The sequence below is a fragment of the Melanostigma gelatinosum genome (genome assembly GCF_949748355.1).
Source record: "Melanostigma gelatinosum genome assembly, chromosome: 18".
Classification (NCBI taxonomy): domain Eukaryota; kingdom Metazoa; phylum Chordata; class Actinopteri; order Perciformes; family Zoarcidae; genus Melanostigma; species Melanostigma gelatinosum.
The window spans coordinates 21,899,093-21,917,805 of record NC_136651.1 but is presented as its reverse complement, the minus strand read 5'-3'; the positions used below and the strand labels follow the sequence as shown (position 1 = coordinate 21,917,805).

The window sequence follows — 18,713 nt, the reverse complement described above, 5'->3', positions numbered from 1 at the left end:
GTTGTTGTTGTGAGGTGGCGGCGGCGGCGGCGGTGACATTGTTTTAGTTTGTAAACAATGCGCGCGCACTCTACTACGGGAACCCAACGGGGGGGAGGGGTGGGGGCGATTTTCTTGATTTTCAATAAAACACATCGCCTTAAAGCACACATTCGAATTAATCGATTAAATCGATTTATCGCCCAGCCCTAGTATATATATATATACACACATACATATATATATATATATGTGTGTATATATATATATATGTATGTGTATATATGTATGTATGTGTATATATGTATATGTGTATATATATATATATATGTATGTATGTGGATATATATATATGTATGTATGTGGATATATATATATATATATATATATATATATATATATATATATATATATATATATATATATATATATATACACATACATAGACAGACGGGGACTTGAGTTTTAAGGACTCGTACGAGGCAGCCAGAGTCTAATGAACATATGCTGTTGAGTTCCATTGTGGAAGATGTAAGATCCAGCATTCTGCTGCCTGAGCCATTCTACGGACTGCACGCCTGTAAGGCTAACTTTCCAGAGGTGCAATACTATCACTGGAGTAGCCCTTCAATCAACATTAGGTTTGTTGTACAAGTGAACGCCCTCGGTGGTGCAATAAAGGTGCTTTCACATATGTATCAGCATGTCTTCAACTTGATTGGTCCCTTGAAAGAAATGCCCACTGAACCCAGTGGTTTAGTGGGACCTAATGGGCTCTAGCCTCCCCTCCTCTCTGCTGTGCTAGGTGGCTGTGGCGTCAGAGGATCCGTGTGCACTTAGAAGGCACAGGAATCAATCCCACCTCCGTAGACCTGCACGAACAGCAGCTGAGCCTGGAGCAGCACAGCCGAGCTCACCGCATCACCACCATGGACAGCCAGCAGAGTAGGACTCTCTCATGGTCACCAGATGAACCGACGTGGAGTTATATTGTCATTAATGGGCTCATATTAGGAAGCTTTATGTACACTATTGTTCAGTTCTACTAATTTGGTGCCATTTCTCAGGGACAGGAATGCTACATGACAGCTTCTCCAAGACTAGTCTCCTACCAATCAGAAGCCTGAATGAGATCTTCATCGGAGAGTCTCTGTCCTCCAGGTACCTCCGTCATCCTCACTGATGCTAGTACCCGTTTCTAAACATTCATGTCATCAGCCTGCTCGTCTGTCAGCACTCACCGGGATAATCTCTGTCTACCACAGGGTGAAGTTAAACGCCTTCAAACTCCATGTTAACCTCTTGCTCCATAGGGCGTCCTACTATGAGATCTCTGTGGATGACGGCCCGTGGGAGAAGCAGAAGAGTTCAGGACTCAGCATTTGTACAGGAACAGGATCCAAAGCCTGGTAAATACTCCACAATGTTCCACGAGTGCTTCAGCCTCATCCACTGTTTATTAGACGTTTGGACATGACTAACAGACCGGTTCAGCCTGATGTTCCTACACATAACGTCTTCCTCGCCGTGAGGCGTCCCGCTCACTGGTCAAACACTGGTCTCTGATCAGTGCTCTGTACCAGCTGATACCAAAGACCAGGGTTCACTATCGGGACTGTAGAAGTCGGAGAGGATAAATGCATCGTGCTGGCTTGCCGGAAATGTCTGTTCTCAATATGAGGCCAATTTATTATTGTACAGTTCAGAGGGAAGTCGTGAGTTTGTCGTCTGTCTTTCAGTTTAAATGGTGGTCAACAGTAATTGGCTGTCTCTACAAAGAAGAACCTATTCACACAACACTCCTCACAGGTCTGGAGGAGGCATGCATGTGAAGAGGCCTTCAGCTCAGCACGGTGCCTGTGGGGGAGCAGCAGTCCTCGCATAAACATTACACGGCCTTTAGGAGGATCTAAACATTTCTGTTTCTTCCTCAAATTGTAAATCTACTAAATGAAACGTAAAGGAATACTTTGCCGTTTTGGAAAACATGTTTAATGACTTTCTTGCTGAGGATCAGAAGAGAAGATGGATACCACTCTCACAGGCGTCTATCTTCTCATTCAAGTCTTGACTTACTCCTTTTAATTCAGCATCCGTCTTTTTAGTAAGCGCCTCTTTGAAGGGAGCTGTGGACGCCTCAAAGAGCATTAGGTCGGCACTAGCCCTTTAACACTGGAATGTGTCGGAGCCTCCGTAGAGCTGAGCTACGAGCAAAGCCTTCTCATGCCTTTCAACGGCCTCAGACCTGTTATTGGAGCTTTGATCAGTGAACCATTTGTGACCGTCAGCTTTCACACCGTGATGACGTCATTTAGTAGCCTTACTACAGCTGTCCTCGACACATGTGCACAGTCACAGCTGCACCTGCTCACGAGACCAACTGGGTCGAACAGAAGCATTGACTGGAATCATAGCGTCTCCCAACATGTGCTGACTTGCCTTGACAGTGCGTCCTGTGTTGAATATGTTCTTTCTTTTGGTCAGGTCATACAACATCAACAAACTTGCTGAACAAGCTGTGGAGGAGGTTCTAAAGATCGGTACGTACGTCTGCAGGTTGTGACGTTGAACTCTAAATGAATCCAGGTTTGTCTCCCAGCACCAGACTTCTGACCCAGTGTCTTTTTACAGGAAAGTCTCAAACGGGTCTTGATATCCCGCTTAATCGTGACGTCATTGAAATGGGTGATGATAATCCTCCTTTATTTGTCGTTGACTGGTACATATTTTGGCGCTTTGTTTTATGTGACGATGGTGTGTGTGTGTGTGTGCGTGCAGTTACTGATGAATACAACGAGTCTCTGGTGTTCAGTCCGGACGACAGACGTTTGTTCTACAGCATCAGGGAGCCCATCGTCAACAGAGTGTTCTGGAGCAGTCGGCAGAGAGGCTTCGCCAGCAGGTCAGTGGATGTTCCTCGGTCTCACAACAGCCAGATCACAAGCTGTGAAGGTGTACCGTCTGAGCGTTGTGATGCATCTGTGCTTCAGGGTGTCTGTCCGCTCTCGGTGCTGGGACGCCTGCATGGTGGTTGACGGCGGGACTTCATTCGAGTTCAACGACGGTGCCATCGCTACAGTCAGCATGAGTGAGGAGGATCAGCTGCGGACAGTTGTTCTTGAACACTGAGACGAGTTCAGAGCACACGACACTCGACTGGTTTCTCTCAAGCCCACTGTTCAAAGGGAAGCACCCCTCTCGAGCCGTTGGCCTCCACAAGTGGTGAATATTGTTATAGCTGACAGAAAGGTATCATTGTTACTAAGGTTTTATTAAATGCGTGCATTTCTACAAACGATGTATTTTGAAATCACTCTTTTCCTCTCTCTATTCTGTGGATACTGTGTCAAGCATCATGTAGTGTTACTATTGACTGACTCACTGCATCAAGATAACAGAACATAGCAGGTATGATTGTTCGGAATAACATTCTGTTAATAAAAAAACAATTGTTTACATTTGTATCTATTTCAGATGAGGTCTTGTGATCTGTGTATTCATTGTTGAGGATAAGAAGGAATTCTTATTGTGAACAACTCCCAATGAGTCCGACTCTCTATCTGAGTCACTCAGCCCCAAGTCCAGGGTTCTTACTGAGGACATAACTCTAGGACATCGACCGGCTCACAATACAAAATGTAATGTAAAGGTTCCCGATCCAGCATCAGAGCATCAATAACAGCATCTGTGTAAGATCTAGTGTAGTAATGTCTCTGAGCAGAGAGGGAAGTCTCTGCGATGTCTTTGTTCACATAGCCGCCCCGTGCATGTTAGTGCATGTGAGCGTGCCCACTGGTGAGCTCATGGCCGCTCTGCTCTCGTGCAGCGGTTACAGCTGATGATCCGTCCTGACCGGCAGTCACAGAAGTGCAGCGGCCACCAGCCTTCCTGTTAGAACGTTATGGTTGGGTGATAACTTATTATTTATTCACTTTCAATGGAATAGTATCACGATTAATTCATATTTCGAGATATTGTGATACACAATTATATCGTCGAATTTGATATTAACAAGCACACACTCATGTCAAGTATTTCATTAAATTAAAAAAATATACTCTGTCATTTTCATTTGTCAAGTATTAAATTCAGAAGAGTATACGAACCATGTGGTTACTTCATATAGCGACTGAATTACCAGGAAACCCGTGTGATATGAAATGAGTTCATCTCGTGGTGGATCTCCCTCAATCATAGAAATGCTCTGAATTTCGTATTGAGCACCTTTATTTAAATATTCAACCGTTACAGGAGGAAAGAGTTTGTTGGGGACTATTTTCAGCAGCGGATGAATCCACATGTGTTGCTCTTGTGAGTGTTTGAGTCAGCAGGACGGTGTATGTGGGACTGAGTCTAAAGCAACTCATTGATGTGTTTTAATGGAGCTCTATGGACAGAGGAAGAAGAGACATGAACACTCTACTTGTTAGCCGATACACTCACTGTTGCTTTGGGTCTGCTCATTACACTTATTGACAATACAAAAAGTATAGACTATCAGCAGATTTTCAAAAGTCTAATTGGTGCTTGTTTAAGGTTTATATGGTGAACTGAAAGAAGAGTGAGTGTAACTGAAGATATTTTTGTATCATAGCTCATGTTTGGGCTGGGGGGGGGGGGGAAGGAAGTGCAGTAACACCCCTCCATGCTTAAAGGAGCGTTCTGCTTTAGGTCCCGAGTGAGTCATCAGACATGCTTCTGAAACAGCGTGTGCTGTCGACATGCCGACAAGACAAACTTGATCTCTTATAAAGTGAAATGATGTTGAACCCATGGACACTAAATGCTTGAACAATGTTACATGCGGACATTCTAAAGACAGTTCCACCAACAGGGTGGTGTAGTTGCAATGATTTCAATTGAATATGAATCTAGCAGGTCTCTTGTATACACTGGTGATCCCACTTGATCAGTGAGACGTTGGTGCACCTTAGAACACGTGAACCAGGAGGGTTCTTTCTGAGGACTAGTTTACAAAAGCATGCAGCGTGCCAACGGAGGGCTCCTCATCAGTGTCGGTCTGTTCCGATGAGTTTTGTTTTTTCAATCGGATAAAGAGGTATGTGCAATTATTAAATTATTCAATTGAAACACTCAATTATGAGTGTTCTCATTGCACAGCTCCTGTCTTCCTCAGTTGCTCTGCTTCCAGTGCAGCTTGTTTTAAGTAGAGCTTTTATCCAATCAGATCTCACCTCTGTGTCTCTAGGTAAGAACAGAGCCAGAGGCCTGCAGACTCACAAGTGCATCCATGTGCAGGTTAAGTGAATGGGGACGATGTTGATTGTCATAGTGTTCAACCAATCAGATCTTTAGTTTGACATGTTGGGCGTATTCTTTGACGTGTCAGAGCTGCTAGCTGGCCTACAAGTACGTCAGCATTAGTGCAGCTCAGTTTCCAGGTGCAGCTCTGCAGTGAGGTGCAGCGTGCGCTGTGATTGGTCAGTGGGCGAGCACGTGACTATTGTGAACCGAAATTTATCTAGCCAGCGGAGCTTAGTTGAAGCAGTAAGAGTTCAAATAGAAAGACATGGAAGAAATGACATTTTTTAGCATGTTGCTTGGTGTAGATATTTTTTTGTTTTACCTAGATTTGGTTTTTTAACACTCAATGGCTGAAGGAGGAGAAACTGATTTAGTGGCGGAGTTACTGACAACGCCTTTCTCAAGAAAGGACATTTCAGGAAAAGCTGGACATAAGAAATGGTCAGTCAACACCACAGCTAGCAGCCTGACTCAGCAGGAAAAGGAATTGTATGAACGGTATTTCTTGCTGACAGCGTTGCACATTATATGGCTGAATGCCACGCTAACCTGAGGACACCATAGCATTTGAAAACTTTTGGAGACTCGAGTGGATCTACAACTCAAACACATTCGCAGGGAAACAGCTCCACAAGAGTTGGCGTGCGGTCTGTGCCCCGGTGGCGGTTGGATCCCAGCCCTGCTACGAACCGGCCGCAGCAGACCGGCGAAATACAACTGGGGCGGCTCGACTGTCATCACTGGCATCCATGAATGGAGAAGGATTTCTTACTGGAACGATGTACTGGGATTAAACTCTTTAAGTGACGAACTGCATTTTTTTTTTTTTACATAGTAACGTTACGACTGTTCATTTGTCTATCGTGTGGTTTTTATGAATGATATTTGAATGGCTCGTGCTCTTGTGTGGTGGAATGCATGGATCCGCTGCAGGTCTGCTGGATTGATGAGTCATGAGGTTATTAGGAGGTCATTCAACTGTAGTAGGACAGCACTGAAGGCCCAGGTATAAAGTGCACGGCCCGCCACTGGCATTCAGCAGCCAATCAGAGACAGTAGGGGTGGTTCTTGCTGCAAGGCATACTGGGTATGCAGAGGACACCGTACTGTTTACCCACGAGCACAAGCTCAGACAGAGCAGTTTGGGTATTCAGTGGTTTATTTCTTAAAACTCAGTTCACAAGTTACATTGCATCTTTCATTTGAATGATATATTTCTACAGCATATCAATGGTGATATAGATCACATGTACAGTGACATCATAAAAGCCTGCATAAAGAACACATGTACAGTCTGTCCAACAGGAATATGGATCCAGATACATCATTTTATACTCTAAAATCATCTGTTCACTCATTATTACAGCTGAGAAGACATTTCTGTCATCAGTATTATTCAAATGTTTGAGGAATCAACTGTCCCAAATATTCATTGACATCTTACATCTGCTAATTGAGTCTTTTATACCATGTTTCCCTTAAAGTATTTTAAATAAACACATTATTAGAACCTAAAACAGATTCAAAAATCCATTAAAATGTTAAACACATTCTAAGAAGTGGACTCAACATCCAAATCTGACCTCCGTATATGAAGTATTCCATTTCTCTACAAGCGTGCATGTTCAGTACTGAAGTATGTGAGCTTCAGTACCCTTAATGCCAGCCAACACTAACAACATCTCCCGTAGCAGCAACAAACCGTGAACCACGGCTCCATCAGCGCACGCTGGACTGGACTCTCCGTGTGTGCGTTGGAACACTGCAGGATCAAACACTCTGCAGCAGGAACTAACTCGGCTTCAAACAGACGCAGGCGTGGTGGTTACGGTTTGAACCTCAGTCGGCACTTCCTGTTCCACATGAAGTGGCCGATGGGCCCAGAGGCGGGTGTGGGCCGGGCGATGCTGGAGAACGGCCTGGAGTTAATGCCGACGCGAGGCATCTCCTTCTTCAGAGAGGACAGGTGGCTGCCGCTGACGATGCCGAACACGTCCAGCAGGCTCAGCATGGGGAACGTCTTATCCAGGTCTCTGGAGAAACACCAGTCCGGTCAGGTTTAGTCACGAAACTGAAACAGAAGCAGGAACTGCGGGGGGGGGGGGAACTCACGTGAGAGCAGCGAGGTGGATGTGATAGCAGCGACTCAAGGAGAGATGCAGCAGACCCTTCAGCTGTTTGAGGACAGGGAAGCTGTCTGCCATCAGCAGAGTGCTGTCACTGTAACAAGAGACACAGCGCTACGTCAGCAGAGCGCCGTCACTGTAACAAGAGACACAGCGCTACGTCAGCAGAGCGCCGTCACTGTAACAAGAGACAGCGCTACGTCAGCAGCACCGTCACTGTAACAAGAGACACAGCGCTACGTCAGCAGAGCGCCGTCACTGTAACAAGAGACACAGCGCTACGTCAGCAGAGCGCCGTCACTGTAACAAGAGACACAGCGCTACGTCAGCAGAGCGCCGTCACTGTAACAAGAGACACAGCGCTACGTCAGCAGAGCGCCGTCACTGTAACAAGAGACAGCGCTACGTCAGCAGCACCGTCACTGTAACAAGAGACACAGCGCTACGTCAGCAGAGCGCCGTCACTGTAACAAGAGACAGCGCTACGTCAGCAGAGCGCCGTCACTGTAACAAGAGACACAGCGCTACGTCAGCAGAGCGCCGTCACTGTAACAAGAGACACAGTGCTACGTCAGCAGAGCGCCGTCACTGTAACAAGAGACAGCGCTACGTCAGCAGCACCGTCACTGTAACAAGAGACACAGCGCTACGTCAGCAGAGCGCCGTCACTGTAACAAGAGACAGCGCTACGTCAGCAGAGCGCCGTCACTGTAACAAGAGACACAGCGCTACGTCAGCAGAGCGCCGTCACTGTAACAAGAGACACAGCGCTACGTCAGCAGAGCGCCGTCACTGTAACAAGAGACACAGCGCTACGTCAGCAGAGCACCGTCACTGTAACAAGAGACACAGCGCTACGTCAGCAGCACCGTCACTGTAACAAGAGACACAGCGCTACGTCAGCAGAGCGCCGTCACTGTAACAAGAGACAGCGCTACGTCAGCAGAGCGCCGTCACTGTAACAAGAGACACAGCGCTACGTCAGCAGAGCGCCGTCACTGTAACAAGAGACACAGCGCTACGTCAGCAGAGCGCCGTCACTGTAACAAGACACAGCGCTACGTCAGCAGAGCGCCGTCACTGTAACAAGAGACACAGCGCTACGTCAGCAGAGCGCCGTCACTGTAACAAGAGACAGCGCTACGTCAGCAGAGCGCCGTCACTGTAACAATAGACACAGCGCTACGTCAGCAGAGCGCCGTCACTGTAACAAGACACAGCGCTATGTCAGCAGAGCGCCGTCACTGTAACAAGAGACACAGCGCTACGTCAGCAGAGCACCGTCACTGTAACAGAGACACGGCGCTACGTCAGCAGAGCACCATCACTGTAACAAGACACAGCGCTACGTCAGCAGAGCACCGTCACTGTAACAGACACAGCGCTACATCAGCAGAGCACCGTCACTGTAACAGACACAGCGCTACATCAGCAGAGCACCGTCACTGTAACACACAGTGCTACATCAGCAGAGCACCGTCACTGTAACACACAGTGCTACATCAGCAGAGCACCGTCACTGTAACAGACACAGTGCTACATCAGCAGAGCACCGTCACTGTAACACACAGTGCTACATCAGCAGAGCACCGTCACTGTAACAGACACAGCGCTACATCAGCAGAGCACCGTCACTGTAACACACAGTGCTACATCAGCAGAGTGCTGTCACTGTAACACACACACAGCGCTACATCAGCAGAGCACCGTCACTGTAACACACAGTGCTACATCAGCAGAGCGCTGTCACTGTAACACACACACACAGCGCTACATCAGCAGAGCACCGTCACTGTAACACACAGTGCTACATCAGCAGAGCACCGTCACTGTAACACACAGTGCTACATCAGCAGAGCACCGTCACTGTAACACACACACACAGCGCTACATCAGCAGAGCACCGTCACTGTAACACACAGTGCTACATCAGCAGAGCGCTGTCACTGTAACACACACACACAGCGCTACATCAGCAGAGCACCGTCACTGTAACACACAGTGCTACATCAGCAGAGCACCGTCACTGTAACACACACACACAGCGCTACATCAGCAGAGCACCGTCACTGTAACACACACACAGTGCTACATCAGCAGAGCACCGTCACTGTAACACACAGTGCTACATCAGCAGAGCGCCGTCACTGTAACACACACACACAGCGCTACATCAGCAGAGCACCGTCACTGTAACACACACACAGTGCTACATCAGCAGAGCACCGTCACTGTAACACACAGTGCTACATCAGCAGAGCGCTGTCACTGTAACACACACACACAGCGCTACATCAGCAGAGCACCGTCACTGTAACACACAGTGCTACATCAGCAGAGCGCCGTCACTGTAACACACACACACAGCGCTACATCAGCAGAGCACCGTCACTGTAACACACAGTGCTACATCAGCAGAGCGCCGTCACTGTAACACACACACACAGCGCTACATCAGCAGAGCACCGTCACTGTAACACACACACAGTGCTACATCAGCAGAGCACCGTCACTGTAACACACAGCGCTACATCAGCTGGATTTACAGCTGTGTGTGAAGTCCATGAGTTTAGCAGCTCATGAGATTTCAAACCGTGCTGCCTCAGAGGAAGTTTATGTCTCAGACAACTAAAAACAGACGTGACCATAAAGAATACAAAAATATGCAAAGGCATGTATGTGGTGAAACTGTGACACTAGCTGACATAAAACAATGTGCATTAGTGAAGGCATGACATCACAGCCATGAATCACTGCCACAACAGTCAGAATAAAGGACGGCCAGCCAGTATTATCAAACTCTCTGAACCATTGAAACCATTGCTGCCAGTCACAGTCCAATCACAAACCTTAGCCGTCAAAACAAGCTAGCAAGCACTTCAACTGTAGCGACTGAACCCCACATGCTAACCACTTCACCAGGATTCAACCGTTTCAAACCAGCAGGGAGGAAAGCAGCGCCCTGTGACATTGAGGTGTGTTCAGTGCTTCCACAACATAACCAAAATATGATGCTGAACATAACTCAGCCCTTCCAGATGGCCATGTTCTAGAGAGCCTCGTAGTTCATTCTCAGTGTAACGAATATAGGAGAACGTTGAAATCATTTTCCATGTGAAAATTGATCAACTGTTTTCCAGGACCTGTGGAGACCCACACACGATAATAATTAAAAGTAAAAGATAAATATTCTGCTGCACTGTACCTCTCCATTTGAAGTGTGATGAGCAGTACAGCTAACATGTAGACAATGACCAGCTTACCTTAAGTCTAGTGTTTGAATGAGGGGGCATCTCATCACCAGCACCTTCACATCTGTATGAAAACATTGAAAGTTTATACGGCGTTAAGTGCTCAATGTGAAGGCGTATTCACAGCTGGGCCCCGCTACACGAGGATGCTGACGGCTCCTGGTCTGGTTCAAGGTGTCACTTTCACCACTTGTTGGAGATTCTAACACCGGAACAGCCGTCATTATTCATGAGTCACTGGCACCTGTAGCGACTCCAAGTGTAGCGCTGATGTGGTTCTTAAAGGAGCAGCCAATGCATTGTGAATGAGTGAACTGCTACGCACTGCGCCTCTATAAGGAGCATCACTTTCTATCTGCTAAGTGTCGGGACTGTGAAGTGTGGTTCATACTTGCTCGAGTGAAGTCAGCGTGAGGCGCACGCCCCAGTAACTGACATCATCGGGGCTGGTGCATCGTGCACCTCAGATCCCTGATTAACTGCAAACATGTCTGAGCATTTTAAAGAGTATTAGTTTGTAGAGGTTTAGAAACAGGAAGTCTAAACTCTACTTTGGAGTTAATATTTTGCAGTCAAATCAAATTGTTTATAGGATATCTTTGTTTCTTTAGAATTGATTTAATACGAGACTTGTTTCTTGTATAAAGAAACAAAGTAGTGCATGAATATGAGTTTACAGATAACTGGTGGTTGGTTTATGGCAGCGGTTCCCAAACTTTTTAGGCCGCGCACCCTTCTACATCCCAACGGGGTTCACGCACCCCCAATCCTTATAAAAAATTTAAAAAAGCAACAGAGCCTATTTATAGCCTCATAGAAATCGGACCAATGAGAGAACAGTTTGCTCGCGCGTGGCATTTGTTTACAAGATTTAGTCCGCTGTTAAATGTTGCAGTGTGAACACAAACCGAACAAAGGAGCAACTGCAACATTGTATCATATTAATCCCTGAATCAGAACAAAGCAAATGAACTGAAGGTGTGAAAACGCCCTGAAACACTGCAACAAAGTTTCAATAACTTTCAGTTACACAAGGCGTCACTTTTAAAGAGCAATACGGATGCGAGGACACACGCACAGGCTCAGAGGCAGATTATCACATTTAATTTACAATTAACCACATAGAATGAGACTGCAGTTGTTTTGATATATTCAATTTGGATATAAAGAATGTAAGGGGCTTTTGACTTGCACTGGCATGCTTGGTGTTCAGGTGTTAGCCAGAACCTCACTGCACACCACGCACTGTGGCTTTGGCCAATCTGCATTGGCAATCCAAGTGAAGCCCAGACACAGATCATTTTCATCATATTTCCTCTTGTTTTTCCCAGTCTGACGCTCTCTGGTGGGCCTCTGTGCTCCCCATTTGTCTGTGCCATACCTTCCTCCTTCCCATCTTCCTCTGACCCCCGTTCAATTTCTTCTCCAGGTCTCGCTCCAACGCACCTCTCTCTCTCTCTCTCTCTCTCTCTCTCTTCAGATGTCCCACCTGACAGTTTCCCGATTTTCAGCCAGTTTATCATATTTGCATGAATGTTGCTGAATGAATGAATGAAGTTAGCTATTAGCTGACGTTAGCTGCACAAGCTAGGCTAGCTAGTGTACGTAAAAGACAGCCTGGTGGCAGGAGCTGAAGTGCATTTATTTAGTAAATTGTACATCTTTAAATTTGAATCTTACAAGGGAAAGTTTTATAATTCATGTAACAGAGCATCTTGGGTTCGTGTATAAGGGCACTTATCATACAGTAATAACTGGAGTCGGGAGATTAGACATCTTGTATCAGCCCACGGCTACTCTTTATTATTGTTTTCTCCTTTGGCCAGAGGCGGGGGTTGCGCCTTCGATATGGCAACCCTCAAGGGACATCTCATAGTCAACACCAGAACGACAAACATGAGACAGTCTGTTACATTCATGTTTTTATTTTGTGAAAATTATATTTAATATTAATTATGACACCATTAGACCACCATTACATTTTTCCTCTCGCGCACCCCCTAGAGGCAGCTCACTTTGGGAATCCCTGCTTTATGGCGTTTAGCCGGTCACACTCTTGTCGTCTTGCTTCTTCACAGTACATGTTTGTACGCCCTCTGGTGTCTCAGAGAAGAATGTAATGAACAGCACATAGAGCTGTGGTGTTGGGAGCTCTCATGCTGCGGTGCTCGAGTACAAACACTTTAGCGCAGGGGTCTCAAACTCATTTTCACTCCGGGCCACATCAGCATCACGGTCGCCTCAAAGGGCCGGTTGTAAATGTAAGACTGTGTAAATGTAACTACTCCTACCATATTGTTCAATAACTGTCTCTGCATTTGATTATTGTTTATTCAAGTGTAAAAATATTGTACATACAGTTATATAAATGTAAACCTATATTTCAGCACATTTCTATTATTATAACTTAAATCCTTTTAATTTAGGGTTAATAAACCCACATTACTCTATCAAAGATCAAACTATTAAAGAAAATATCAACGACAAATATCAAACAAGTTATTACAATAACTTTGTTCAACGCTTAAAATCCTTTCAAGGGTGCGTTTGCACAATCACATGAAGTATTTCATGTGTTTTAAAGACACGTTTAAAGTCTTCAATGTACTCACAACACATTTATATGTCAAGTGTACAGTCAGCAGCCAAAGAGCTGCTTCTGTGTTTAAGTATCTCATCATGATGACTTTCTATCATAGTTTTGACTTTCTATCTCGGAATTATGACTTTCTATCATAGTTATGACTTTCTATCTCATAATTAAGACTATGGGGATATTTTTATTATAAAGTCTAACTTAAAAAAGAGTCACGGATTCACGGGCCACATAAAATGACGTGGCGGGCCGAATTCGGCCCGCGAGTTTGAGACCCCTGCTTTAAAGTCACAGTAGGCTTCAACTTAAAAGCGCTCTCTCAATTGTTGCATTTTTCTGAAACCGACAATCCTTCCATGAGCGAGTTCATCTGCACACTGAAGCTCCACATAAAGCATGCAGCTGCCAAGAGAACAGCTGATTTTTTCTGACTTCATCTGTGGCCCCTCTAAACGCTTCTAGTTGAGCATCTGTGAACTTCTGACACATGGACACTCAGCCTCGGGGCTAACCAGCCTAGAATGAGACTAATCATGAGGTGAACAAAGACCGTCGTACGGATCACTTATCTGAACTACTCACTGAGCCATTACGCGCCGCTTTTTATGCAAGATGTGACCTACCGATAGATAGATCATTGCAACAGGCCGTGGCCTGTCCTCCAGCTGGTCACTCTTATTGTATCCATCTATGAGTTTAGGCTAGTGCTGGGCAACGATTTTTTGCGATTAATCGCATTGTTATGGCAAAGTTCAATAACTAATTCAAAAGTAGTGTATTGCGCACAAAAGTACTGCTATATGAACAAAAGGGCAATAACATACTTATGTGAATATAATTCATACTTTGTTGGAATCTTATTCTGAAAACCGGCTGTTCGTCTGAAGAAACCGGATGTTGTCTCACGTTAATCTTTCCGTTAACTTTCAAAGTCCTTCGCTCGCTCCCGATCTGTGCCGTTTGAATGGGTTCACCGTGAATTTCAGCATATAGGTGCACTAACATGTAAGTGTCTGCTGAGTTGACCACGGCGATCTGTCTCGCATTGATTCTTGACTCCACTTAGGCCGTCACTTCTAAATATGAATTTCTAAAGCCACACACAAGGTTATGAGACTGAAGATCTCACGACAAACCTGGTGAGTATGGATGAAGACAGTGATTTAGTGAGACAGCATGCAGTGTGCAGAGTGTTGCTATTATCAACAGAAAGTGGATCGGATGAAGTCAAACCTTATGAAGACTTTAGAAAACAAACTCCTGAGAGAGCAGAGGATGAACAGAAGAGCCTGGACACTCATGGTCTCTCTACTGGACATGTCATGAACTGGTTCAGCACCAGCACTCCCACCTACCGTCTAGCGTGAGGTTCTCTCTGTACCCGCTGAGGTTGAGGTGAGTAACACGAGAGCTCACACTCTCAACAACACTCTTCACATGCTCATTGCTGAAGTCACACCATGCAACGTTCAACTGCTCCATACTGCAGAGGAAAGCACAAACAGCACCGCGCATTAGTAAACTGCAGTGCTGGAGGATGAATGAAAACGGCTGCTGTTATTTGGACAACAGGACTTTGACACATGACAGACTGAGGCTGACCTGGTGCAGGACTCCAGCATGTCAGCCAGAGGCGGAGCAGAGAAGCCCGAGCAGCCGCTCAGGTTGAGCTGCAGCAGGTTGGGATTCTTAGATAGAGAGCTGGCGGAGAGACAGGACAAACAAATGATGTATAGAAATATATAACCCCAACAATAGTAACTCCAAATAATGAGCACATTTACATGTAGCTGCTATTTCAGCTTTGTACGCCTGATGAACGCAGTGCCTTCAAAGCTCCTTGGTCCGTGTTGCACATGCACGCTTCAATGACAGCGAGGTCTTTAGAGCGCTGCTTTAGTCTGTCCGCCCTTAGCAGGAGCACCCTGAACGAGTGCCCGACGTAGTTCACACATGTTCTCATTGTGGGGACAGAAAGCAGCTGCATGACTTTACCAACCGCAGTTACAAAGACCTGAAGCAAACTCTAAACTCTACCGTGAACTATTAAGTCCTGTACACTTTGTAGTTTGTGTAAACGTTAGCAATCACTCAGTGGTTACCGAGCAACAATACAAATAAAGAAATTAGCAAACTGTAACAAACGCCGTCTGATCAGGCATCTTCCAGCTGCAACACGCTCCAGAAATATGTCCTACATTTAGAGAAGTCCAGTCATTGGAATTAGCTGGTTCCAGCTTATCAGTGTAAGAGCGTACCCGATGATGGCGTCTGAGAGCTGCAGACCCTCCAGGCTCAGATACTCCAGCTGCCTGCAGTGACAGATGAAGCTCTCCAGAGACGAGGTGGGGATGATGGAGCTGGACAGATCCATCACAACTATCTGCAGAGGGCTGCACAACGGAAAAGACAGACAACAATACTATCAAGTCCTCCATCTTTTTCACTAAAGATGTGCCATTTTCATCTTAGAGGGCTGTGAAATGTTTCATCTGAGACGACAAAGTAGCCCATGTAACAGCAGCCTCAAAGGTTCACATTGTTTTAAACAGTGAACAATACTTTCCTTCCTGCTGTCTCCTAGCCCATTGATCCAAACTGAGGCTGTAAATCTTTAAAAAACAAACTACTACATACATATCCATTTCTTTAATAAATGGCTCAATAATTTCACAATATAGTTGGTAACTGTCAGACAGGAGGAAAGAGTTTGTTGGGGACTATTTTCAGCAGCGGATGAATCCACATGTGTTGCTCTTGTGAGTGTTTGAGTCAGCAGGACGGTGTATGTGGGACTGAGTCTAAAGCAACTCATTGATGTGTTTTAATGGAGCTCTATGGACAGAGGAAGAAGAGACGTCCACACACTCTACTTGTTAGCCGATACACTCACTGTTGCTTTGGGTCTGCTCATGAGATTTGTGAACAATAAAAAAACATTTAGAATATCACTGAAGTTATTCTTTCAACAAGAAATTGAACCTGGCAGAAATGAACCCTTTAGCAGCCAGAGTGGTGCAGCGAGCAGCCCCTGCTGCTGGACTCACCCTGTGCCTGTGAAGTGCAGCTCTTCCACGAAGGAGCGAGGGCAGCGCAGCATGCGGACTCTGGTCTTCAGCACCCGCTGCAGAGCTGGACCCATGTGGCTCAAGCCCTCCAGATCCACGCTGTGCCACAGAGACTCATCCAACCTGGAACAGACAGTTAACAGCTTATTGTTAAACACCAATATGTGGCGTTCAAGGACATCAGGAAAACCTAGAGTCAAAAGGTGGCAACCCATCTACCAGGATGGGAAAGTATTACACTGTGTTGTCACAATCATTGGCAGATTAAAACGACACCTCGTCATGCATCCAGATGACTTCACATCTGCTATCTGACTGTGGTTTTACCAGTCACATCTGTGAGGGTCATGTTGTGGGATTGTTTTCTCTGGATCAGGAATATTTTAGGTTCTTAGGACCCAAAAGACCTAACATTACCCGTTAGTGACGAGTTCCTTAACCAACAGACTACCAGAAAAGTATATTAAGGGTCTGAGCTCTGCGCTAGTCAATCATTTGGGGGACTGCAGCCGCATGAAGAATGGAAGTGACACGGTCAAACTGTGTACATATTTAACAAGAATGGAAGCAGGTGATCAGGACAGAAGCTAGGTAGGAAAGCATTCCACTCCGGTGAAACTCATCAGTGCAACCTGGTGATTAGAGACTCACGCTAAGCGACGCCAGCGCTGGCAAACTGTCGACATCCGAAGGAGGTCCTGCAGAGGAATGTAGAAGAGGATCCTTAGGAGCAGCTCGTCTGGCAGGTGGTCCCATGCAATGTCTGCTGGGAAATTTAAAGGAATAAGATCACAGCAGGAATTCATCACAGCTACAGAGTGAACACTGCATCACAAAGAGATCTCCTACATGACGTGAATTCTCTCTTCCTCCTCGATCTCCTGGCAAGGACAAACTGGTTGCCATCATTCTCTTTGCCCTTGCTGGTGAGCCGCTGGTGCTTGTGGAGTGGTGACCACTGGTGGATGAGCTCTGTCGGGGTGCATTCCATGTCCAGGCCCTCACTGAGGCCGCCTTTAGACCTGCGTTTGTGGGTCCTCTTGGCCTGAGACAACATGGAGCCCTGGAGGCTCAGGCAGGGCAGATTCTGCAGCGGCATGCTGGGTGGAAGGAGAAACTAACACTTCATCAAAATGTTACACCAAACGAGACAATGGAATGCTGTCATTTTACTGCGACATCTCAGAGACTCGCTCTCGAGCTCACGCTAGCTTCCTCTCTGTGCCCGCCATATTGACGCTGCTGCCGGCGGTGTGACCGCGCAAATTCTAAATGCAAACTAAAACGCTAATGTGTCGTCACTTCTATTTCAAGCGATGCATCCAGTCACACTTTAACTCTCATATTGCGTTACACTCTATTAAAGCAGGAGGGGGAGAAGTGGCCCTGGACGGAGGCCTGGCTCACAGGAAAGCGCGGCATTGACTAACCGCTATTTTTAACTTCGGTTTTAAACAACAGAGACTCACCCACTATGTACACACGACTAACGTTACAGACTCACAGTGGTTTGAGACATAAGCGGTATTTCCTCAAATGGAGCACAATGTGAGCAGCTAACGTTAGTAGTGCTGGCTCGTTTTCATATGGACGGCACGCTGAAGAGTGGAGCGAGCTCGAGGGTATTGCGCGAATCTTCTACATGAACAAAGAGTAGAAAAGCATCGTAGCCGTACCTGTGTTCTGGCATCTCCTCCGCTTCAAACCTCGCCGGTAATGTGTTCGTTAAGTTAGAGCGCTGCCTCCAACCGGGACTCTTTAAACTCACCGCTGCGGGCCGCAGAGCGCTCCGTAGTCCCACGTCATCGACGTATCTGCGCCGTACGTCTGACGTCACACGTTGCACTGATCGGGCCATGTGGTGTTCCAGTTTTGCTTGTTTGCACTTTTTCCATAATTACGCTGAGTAGAGCGTTTGCATTAGTGTCTTCCAAATGAGGTTAATGGAAAAAAATAGCACGTGCTATGAAGGGATAATGCCCATAATTAAAAAACCAATAAAAAGAGTAAAAATGTCAGCATGGTCATTGAATGGCCAAAATACAGTCTATGTGAGTGGCTCCTCACTCCACCTCTCCTCTACCTTTTCTGTTTCAGAGCCTATGATCAACATTGTCACGCTGCTGTGAACCATCATATAAATGTTCCATGGAGCAAAGTGGACGTCTGCCATCATCTCTGGTCTCCCTGAGGATCAGAGGCTTCAGCGGCCTTGTAGCCACATGCTTCATGTATGTCAGGATTCCACTGCTTTCAGTTTTGTCCATAAATCAACTTTTCCAGCAGAGCTGCTGTGTGGGTGCTACTTTATCTCCAGCTGGATTTTAGTGGGCCAGTCTGACTCAGAAGTCCCCCTTGTAGAGGTTAACAAACATAATGGCAGCTTCACATGTTACTATTCAGGAACACATTATTGCCTCCCAGAGAA

General features: G+C 46.1%; 2 protein-coding genes across 6 annotated transcripts in view; one reads left to right on the top strand and one right to left on the bottom strand.

The window, feature by feature from the left end:
- Positions 1–3,429, top strand: part of nadk2 (NAD kinase 2, mitochondrial) — a 7,469-nt gene extending 4,040 nt beyond the window's left edge. Inside the window, exons 6-12 of one of the 4 annotated variants that reach the window (XM_079289007.1) lie at positions 785–924; positions 1,047–1,140; positions 1,293–1,388; positions 2,464–2,519; positions 2,611–2,664; positions 2,758–2,881; positions 2,970–3,429. In XM_079289007.1, coding sequence (XP_079145133.1) covers positions 785–924; positions 1,047–1,140; positions 1,293–1,388; positions 2,464–2,519; positions 2,611–2,664; positions 2,758–2,881; positions 2,970–3,108 — 703 coding nt within the window. In that variant the 3' untranslated portion in view covers positions 3,109–3,429. Of the gene's footprint in view, positions 1–784; positions 925–1,046; positions 1,141–1,244; positions 1,389–2,463; positions 2,520–2,610; positions 2,665–2,757; positions 2,882–2,969 lie in introns of all 4 variants that reach the window. The other 3 variants (XM_079289006.1, XM_079289009.1, XM_079289008.1) reach the window with 3 other exon arrangements.
- A 2,964-nt stretch (positions 3,430–6,393) lies between these two features.
- On the bottom strand, positions 6,394–18,077 carry skp2 (S-phase kinase-associated protein 2, E3 ubiquitin protein ligase). 2 transcript variants are annotated; one of them, XM_079289534.1, is made up of 10 exons: positions 17,962–18,077; positions 17,135–17,385; positions 16,937–17,048; positions 16,265–16,408; positions 15,476–15,610; positions 14,820–14,918; positions 14,573–14,700; positions 10,634–10,685; positions 7,357–7,464; positions 6,394–7,277 (listed from the first exon to the last, which is right to left on the bottom strand). In XM_079289534.1, the coding sequence occupies exons 1-10, from the start codon at positions 17,973–17,975 to the stop codon at positions 7,070–7,072; spliced, it is 1,251 nt and encodes a 416-aa protein (XP_079145660.1). In that variant the 5' UTR covers positions 17,976–18,077; the 3' UTR covers positions 6,394–7,069. The 2 variants fall into 2 exon arrangements, with proteins under 2 accessions (XP_079145660.1, XP_079145661.1); XM_079289535.1 differs by lacking the exons at positions 10,634–10,685; positions 14,573–14,700.
- Positions 18,078–18,713: the final 636 nt, after the last annotated feature.

Bases quoted from the DNA above. Each gene is read 5' to 3' on its own strand.
- skp2 (XM_079289534.1), bottom strand. The intron at 17,049-17,134 runs GTAGGAGATCTC...ATTTCCCAGCAG, and splicing joins GAAGAGAGAATTCACGTCAT to ACATTGCATGGGACCACCTG. The intron at 15,611-16,264 runs GTGAGTCCAGCA...TCCGTTGTGCAG, and splicing joins CTGCACTTCACAGGCACAGG to CCCTCTGCAGATAGTTGTGA.